This window comes from Lucilia cuprina, chromosome 6 (genome assembly GCF_022045245.1).
Source record: "Lucilia cuprina isolate Lc7/37 chromosome 6, ASM2204524v1, whole genome shotgun sequence".
NCBI classification, from domain to species: Eukaryota; Metazoa; Arthropoda; class Insecta; order Diptera; family Calliphoridae; genus Lucilia; species Lucilia cuprina.
Genome location: NC_060954.1, coordinates 63700307 through 63709093, shown reverse-complemented (window position 1 = coordinate 63709093; position 8787 = coordinate 63700307). Strand labels below are relative to the sequence as shown.

At 32.3% G+C, this 8787-nt stretch overlaps 1 protein-coding gene across 1 annotated transcript; it reads right to left on the bottom strand.

Annotated features, from left to right (window-relative positions):
• Positions 1–4998: 4998 nt before the first annotated feature.
• Positions 4999–7399, bottom strand: LOC111690227 (actin-57B). The gene is made up of 2 exons (XM_023452677.2): positions 7246–7399; positions 4999–6617 (listed from the first exon to the last, which is right to left on the bottom strand). Exons 1-2 carry the CDS (start codon positions 7283–7285, stop codon positions 5527–5529), a joined length of 1131 nt encoding a protein of 376 aa, XP_023308445.1. The 5' UTR covers positions 7286–7399; the 3' UTR covers positions 4999–5526.
• Between the last annotated feature and the right edge of the window lie 1388 nt (positions 7400–8787).

Genomic DNA, 8787 nt, shown 5'->3' with positions numbered 1-8787 from the left:
TAATGTTTTCACTCAAAATATCGATTTTTGTTGAGTTTTAGAAGTGATCACTGATTTTCATTGTTTTTGCTCTATCTCTTATAGTTTTCGAGAAAAACGCACTTTTATGTTTTCACTAAAAATATCAAATATCTCTCAAAATATCAAAAATCGAGAAAAACGCACTTTAATGTTTTCACTCAAAATATCGATTTTTAGTGGGTTTTAGAAATGATCACAGATTTTCATTGTTTTTGCTCTATCTCTTATAGCTTTCAAGAAAAATGCACTTTTATGTTTTCACTCAAAATATCGATTTTTGTTGAGTTTTAAAAGTGATCACAGATTTTTATTGTTTTTGCTCTATCTCTTACGGGTTTCGAGAAAAACGCACTTTAATGTTTTCACTCAAAATATCGATTTTTGTTGAGATTTAGAAGTGATCACAGACTTTTATTGTTTTTGCTGTATCTCTTACGGTTTTCGAGAAAAACGCACTTCACTCAAAATATAGATTTTTAGTGGGTTTTAGAAGTGATCACAGATTTTCATTGTTTTTGCTCTATCTCCTACGGTTTTCGAGAAAAACGCACTTCACTCAAAATATGGATTTTTAGTGGGTTTTAGAAGTGATCACAGATTTTCATTGTTTTTGCTCTATCTCCTACGGTTTTCGAGAAAACGCACTTTAATGTTTTTACTCAAAATATCGATTTTGGTTGAGTTTTGGAAGTGATCACAGATATTCATTGTGTTTGCTCTATCTCTTATAGTTTTCGAGAAAAACGCACTTTAATGTTTTCACTCATAATATCGAATTTTGTTGAGTTTTATAAGTGATCACAGATTTTCATTGTTTTTGCTCTATCTTCTACAGTTTTCGAAAAAAAACGCACTTTAATGTTTTCACTCAAAATAAAGATTTTTGTTGGGTTTTAGAAGTGATTACAGATTTTTATTGTTTTTGCTCTATCTCTTGCGGGTTTCGAGAAAACCGCACTTTAATGTTTTCACTCTAAATAACGATTTTTGTTGAGTTTTGGAGGTGATCACAGATATTCATTGTTTTTGCTCTATCCCATATAGTTTTCGAGAAAAACGCACTTGATTGTTTTCACTCAAAATATCGATTTTTAGTGGGATTTAGAAGTGATCACAGATTTTCATTGTTTTTGCTCTATCTCTTATAGTTTTCGAGAAAAACGCACTTTTATGTTTTAAACCAAAATATCGATTTTTATTGAGATTTAGAAGTGATCACAGATTTTTATTGTTTTTGCTCTATCTCGAGAAAAACGCACTTTAATGTTTTCACTCAAAATATCGAATTTTGTTGGGTTTTAGAAGTGATCACCAATTTTCATTGTTTTTGTGCTATCTCTTATAGTTTTCGAGAAAAACGTACTTTTATGTTTTCACTCAAAATATCTATTTTTGTTGAGATTTAGAAGTGTTCACAGATTTTCATTGTTCTTGCTTATCTCTTATAGTTTTCGAGAATAACGCACTTTAATGTTTTCACTCAAAATATCGATTTTTGTTGAGTTTTAGAAGTGATCACAGATTTTCGTTGTTTTTGCTCTATCTCTTATAGTTTTTGAGAAAAACGCAATTTAATGTTTTCACTCAAAATATCGATTTTTGTTGTGTTTTATAAGTGATCACAGATTTTTTATTGTTTTTGCTCTATCTCTTACGGTTTTTTAGTGAAATATAACAAACAATTGAATTTATTAAAAATAATTTAAATTAATTAAATAATAAATTATTTGAGAATAAGAAAATAAATACATCAATTTCACGCCAGTGTAGCAGCATTTCCATTTTAAAATGAAATCTTTTGCTGAGCCAAACAAGCTCAGCAAAATTTTGCTGGAATGACACACAAACACGTACAATTCTTATGGGACGGATGATTTTTCTGAGATACCCCGCCTCACAGTAAGTTGCTGAGTTCATATAAAATAAATGTTTGTTGGAATTTTTTTGCTGAGCTCAGCAAATTTCCAAAAATATTTTGGAAGGTTCCAATTTCCAAAAATATTTATTATTTTGTTTGCAGAGGGTGTGTGTCTAAGATAAATGAGAAATGACAGCGATACCTAGTGTGGAGTAGTTTATTAGTATGCTTTAGTTTCACTGCGTAACGCTAGAGGGCAGATAGATTAAAAAAGACGTTGTTTTCAACTCATTGTTTTTACTCATTAAAACTATTACTATGGCATTTCTTGCCTTTAAGTTTCAGTCATATAGTAGTATATAGGCGAAACTGATTGTCAAGGACCTAAGTCGCCAGCCACATAACAATTTTTGCGGATTTCGTAACGAATTTGTACCGACAGAAAGGTTGCTCGGAATTCGGAACTCTTTGTCTGAGGAAATTCCTAAAAATGTGCAGAGTTGTTGGTCAGAATTCGTTACGAAATCTGATGTAAATTCCTTGTGATATTCTGAGGGAATTTTCGACAAATCTGATTAAAGTCGGACAAATGTCTGATACCATACCTGACATTATTTCGATATTTCGTACAAAAGTCTAAGTCTGATAAATGTCTGATAAAATAACAGACAGTTCGTAAAAAGTCTGATTATATAAGGAAAGTCGGATAAATGTCTGATAAAATGTCCGACAGTTCGTAAAAAGGTCACAGTTTCTTCTTAGATTTCTACTTTTTTAATATCGGTAGTAAAACAATTTAAAAATCATGCTGTTAAATATTTATGGCGGTTTTTTAGGACTTAGTACGTTTTATTTTTTTGAATTTTTAGTTTTTGTTGTACTTAGCACATTTTCTTAACTTTTTCCTACGTACAGGTTCTATTTTGACGAATATATAATTTGATACAAATATTTTGTTGTGACCTTTGGACGAAGTGTTTAAGATTTTGTTAGTGTAAGTCCACTATTTATTATATCCCTCATACAAGCGGCTGCTATAAAAAAATTAAACAGAAATAAACATGTTGAGAAGCTAGTAACCGTGGAGCAAGTTATTTTTTTGTATTGAAAATTATATAGTAAAGAATGACGGACATCGGACTTTATTTGATCCTTGCCCCCGTATAAGATCCTCTTCAGAAAGCTCTTTTTAACGCTCAAAAATCAATTAAACCTATCAGTATAGCTTTGAAATTTTATATAAAAAACTTTAATGAACTTAAATTGATATTAATGAGTATCGGTTCAAATTTGATATAAAGTACCGTTGAAAAAATTATTCTAACGCTTATAACTGTTTTTGAAATATGGGACCCAATCCCTATTTACAGCTAGCTTAAAATAGCAGTATAGCGATGCAATGCAACGTTAACAAGTTTTATAGGAATCAAAATTTCTTTACTAACTACTATGAACAGTTTATTGTCAATATTTACTTGTTATATTTTATTTTAAAAAAGTATTCCATGATTTCTTTCTCAAAACCATAAAAAATTATGAAAATACTAAACTGATGTGTCATCCACTGGACATTTTCCTTTATTCCTTTTTATTTATAGAGTCATCCGAATAAGATACTGTACATTGCATTCTACTCGCTATATTAACAAAAGAAATATCATTTTATTCGGCATTTAATTCTATAATTTAATAACAAAATCATGTCGGTACATAAAAAATTAACTTTTTATATTATAAAAATCTATGAAAAATTAAAATGTTATGTTAAGTTTTATAAAAACGTTTTTCATGTTTTTCCCATACAAATACTTGTATGTTTCTTTTTAACAATTTTTAAAAATGTTTGTACTAATGTTTGTACTAATGTAAAATGTGATTAATTTTTATATTATTAATAAGCCATTCTTTTTAATAGGTTCATATTTTTAGAGAATCGGGAATGGCATACCATATAATATCAGATATGATAATACATACATTTTTTATATTGAATTTTGTCTTCATTTCCATATACTATTATTGATGAAAAACTGAATTTTTTTATGAGCTCCAAAGCCCTATTTGAGGGGTACGGTTGTATGAGGGTTAGGGAAATAATGGACTGATTTAATCCATTTTCAAACAACTTCGTTCTTGGGTAAAATGAGAAATATCAGCCTATTTGTATCTAAATTAAATTATCTGCAAAATTTTGACTTATAGTTTGATTAAAAGTCGGATGGACAAAGCTAAATATTGATATATCATATGTAACGATCGGACTTAAAATGTCGACGTAATATATAAAAAACAAAAAGGGCGATATTTCTAGGCGTGGCAAAAAATAATTTTTTATATTTTTAGAAATATTATTAACACATTACTACGACTATAAAGGATGGGAGTCTATGGCCCCAAATTCATTCTGTATATAATTCATTTAACTAATTTCCAACTTTCAGCTCACAATAATCATACTAGAACTTGCCCCTGTTTCGGACTTTGTCTTGTCCCGATTTCGGACTTTGTATTGTGAAGAAATTTGAAGGTGAAGAAATTTCAACCCAAAATTTTTAGTCGATATTTTCTTACTTGATTTTTTTTAAATAAATCAATCAAAAAACATTCAAAAAATATAGATTTATATAATCAGATATATGAAAAAATTTAAAGTCTGGGTGCCTGGTGGTCCTTTGAAGAACCAACCAGAAATTTCTAAAAATCTCTCTAACTAATGAAGTAAAATCACCTTAAATACCTATTATTACAATAATATTTGGCAACGATCCGTAAAATATTTTTTTCTGTTTAAAATTCTGTCTTTTCCCTGAATTCTAACAAAAAACAGATATGCAGGTAAAGGAGCCGAATTTTTATTGCATTGTGATCACTGATCACTAATACAAAAACTTTCTAAAAAGATATGATATCACAAAATTGAGAAACATTTAAAACGAAGACTAATCTATTAAAAAGTATAAAATTTTGTAAAAGTTATTTTCAAATACTTTTCAAATCGGTCACTAATCTATTAAAAAGTATAAAATTTTGTAAAAGTTATTTTCAAATACTTTTCAAATCGGTCACTAGTGACAGTGATAATTGATCAGATAATTAACTATTATCAACTATTCATAAAATAATTGTTACTATTATTTTATTATAAAAAATTAAAAATATATGTTTTGTGTTTTTTGTGTTTTTTTTTCATTAGATTAAAAAAAGAAAATTACATAAGAAAACATTAGATTATTTTACATGTGGCAATAAACCCCTTAAAAATAATAAAAATTTATTATGCACTAATACACACGAAATAATTTTTGTTAAGACATTAAATAGAGACATTTAAGACACAGAAATTATAAGGTGATATCGGTTGATGGTGAAGAGGGGATTTAGTGTAAGAAATTCAGTCGTACAAAAATTAAAATAATCTGGAACCAAATATAAATCGCGTGAGCGGGCATCTTTATGAGCGGGATGGTGGGTGCTCAGCAGCTGAGAGGCGTTGAGTAGGAGTATGGCTGAGCAGATGAGAGCACAGACAGGCAAATAGACAACGCGTAAACAGCTGTAATAATTGTTGCAGCAGCAAGTGTAGCAGCAGCAGTGAGATGAGTTGGAAGGGTTGGGGTGGTTTGATGGTAGGGAGGGGGCGAAACTGCTTAGAAGCACTTGCGGTGGACAATGCCGGGGCCAGATTCGTCGTATTCTTCCTTGGAGATCCACATTTGTTGGAAAGTGGAGAGGGAAGCCAAGATGGAACCACCGATCCAGACGGAGTATTTGCGTTCTGGGGGAGCGATGATCTTGATCTTGATGGTGGAGGGAGCCAAGGCGGTGATTTCCTTTTGCATACGATCGGCAATACCGGGGTACATGGTGGTACCACCAGACATGACAATGTTGGCGTACAAGTCCTTACGGATATCTACGTCACACTTCATGATGGAGTTGTAGACGGTTTCGTGGATACCGCAAGATTCCATACCCAAGAATGAGGGTTGGAAGAGGGATTCTGGGCAACGGAAACGTTCGTTACCGATGGTGATGACTTGACCGTCGGGAAGTTCATAGGATTTTTCCAAGGAGGTGGAGGCGGCAGCGGTGGCCATTTCTTGTTCGAAGTCCAAAGCGACATAGCACAATTTTTCCTTGATATCACGGACGATTTCACGTTCAGCGGTGGTGGTGAAAGAGTAGCCACGTTCAGTCAAGATCTTCATCAAGTAGTCGGTCAAATCGCGACCAGCCAAATCCAAACGGAGGATGGCGTGGGGCAAGGCATAACCTTCATAGATGGGGACGGTGTGGGAGACACCATCACCAGAATCCAAAACAATACCGGTGGTACGACCGGAAGCGTACAAGGAGAGTACGGCTTGGATGGCAACATACATGGCAGGGGAGTTGAAGGTTTCGAACATGATTTGGGTCATCTTCTCACGGTTAGCCTTGGGGTTCAAGGGAGCTTCAGTCAACAAGACGGGGTGTTCTTCGGGAGCGACACGCAATTCATTGTAGAAAGTGTGATGCCAGATCTTTTCCATATCATCCCAGTTGGTGATGATACCGTGTTCAATGGGGTACTTGAGGGTCAAGATACCTCTCTTGGATTGAGCTTCATCGCCGACATAGGAGTCCTTTTGGCCCATACCAACCATAACACCTTGATGGCGGGGACGACCTACAATAGAGGGGAAGACGGCACGGGGAGCATCGTCACCGGCGAAACCGGCCTTGCACATGCCGGAGCCTAAAAAAAAAGAAACAGAAGGGTCACGTTCAATAACTTGCCAAACAAACTAGAAAACAACATGTCGTTTGGACCAAAGTGTCGCATGGAAACGAAGCAACAAAAAACTGAGTGTCATAAGGAATTTTCTTTCTAGTATTTAGAGGGAAATTTCGATTAGTTATTCCATGAGAGTGACGTTGAAATAAAAAATAAATTACGTAATCTTTAAATTGAAAGCAATTAAAAATACGTAATGGAAAATTTTAATATTGAACTAATCAATCGTAATTAACGATAAATAAAGATTTTTTTGCGAATTTTCTTTTTTTCTTTTAATAAATGAAAATCGTTTCTTTAACGATCGAATACACATGTTTTTTAATCAAAAACTGAAATCACGTTAAATTTAAATATTTAGGATGACATATTCTTATGAATTTTTTTTATCACTCTCTTTTTCTTTATCGAATAACTTTCTTTATTGCCCATTAAAAGGACTGTTATGCACTCTTTAATATTTTTTTGTTTTTGTTTAGACACTTAATCCAATTGATATGTTGGTGAAAGGATGTTATAGTTGGTTTAATCCAATATATATCCAGTTATTCTGATGTATCGTAAGTATCCAGGTTTGATTTAAACGCACCATTATCAACGACCAAAGCAGCAACCTCATCGTCACACATTTTGATTGAGTTTTTTTTTTAGTTATTAACTAACGGAGAAGAATACAGTAATAGATACGGTGTGTACGCTTTGGAACACAACTGACTGACTAAAGTATCGGGGCAACGGTTACCAGATTTTATACCGCGAAAAATAATAAAACAAATCACGGAAATTGAGAAAAAATCGAACAACAACAACAAAATCTAAAAAAATTTATATATTTTTAAAAGATAAAAATAAAACATCCCAACAAAATAAAACGAATTCGGAAAAACAATCTATGAATGTGTTTGGTAATTTATGTATCTGTGTGCGTCGAATGTTTGTTTGCTTAGAATACTATCCACCTTCACATAAAATATACGATTCTTGTGTTTGCATGATTGTATATGTGGTAGAACGTGAAGAATCCAAAAATTCCGTTAAACATTTCAACACATACACAACACAACGAACGACAAGCGCCCTCAACCGATCACCAACAATACCATTACCACTACATTCACAACCAGCTACCGCCAACAGTAGCATCCATACGAATAATTATTGCAGAGATCGGAGATCTCGCAAACTAAAAATAGCATTCATTTACTCATTTGCTACATAAAAAGAGCCTGAGCAGAAGAGTCCCTCATACATTTCTTCGGTGGTGGATGTGGAGAAGATTTTTAATAAATATGATAAAAAATATATAGCTTTTTTATTTTGAATTCATAAAGAATGGAAATTGTATTTCAGCACAAGAGAGAGAGAGCAATATGCTGAAATATATGTATATACGTTGTTGTATATCGTGTTTTTAGCAAGGCACGATCGAACTTTTTTGTGTTGCGATCATGAAAATATTTTTCTGCAAAAGTACCGTATATGGCAACGTTGCACTTGGGCGTGAGAATTTTGGATATTTTATTTTTCTCTCCTTCTCTCTACCTATATGTACTTTCTGAATGTTTTTCTTAAATAATTAGGTCGCTCTAGATTCTCCCGCACAAATACAAAACTTTTTTCAATATTTTTCCAACATTTCAAAATATCTATTCTATTTTTATTATTTCGTAATTTGTATTTTGCTTCTAAAACATATAGAGGTACATACATAAGTATTTATAAATATATTTTTTAGATTGCGCCATCGTGAACGTCATTATCACATATTTTCGGTGTGTTTCTTGGTTTTCGAATTTACTCTGGCGGCCGATACTACCTTTGGTCAAAATATGTATTAATTTCTTTACATTCATATACACAGATTTACTAATCATGTTCTGTACTATTTTTGGTCATAAAATGCGCTTTACGAATCAATGCAAAACATTTGCCCCCTGCCCTAGTATCTGAACTCCTAAAAGATTATTCTAATTGTTAACATGCACTCAAATATAAAGAAATCCATGCAATTGCCTCTTGCTATGATGGGGTCTTTTTCTTTTTTTATTCTATTTTATTTTATTGAATTTGATTTGCTTCTTCAATTTATCGTTAGTTTTTAATGAAGTGCTATTAATGGGCTGCTTCAATT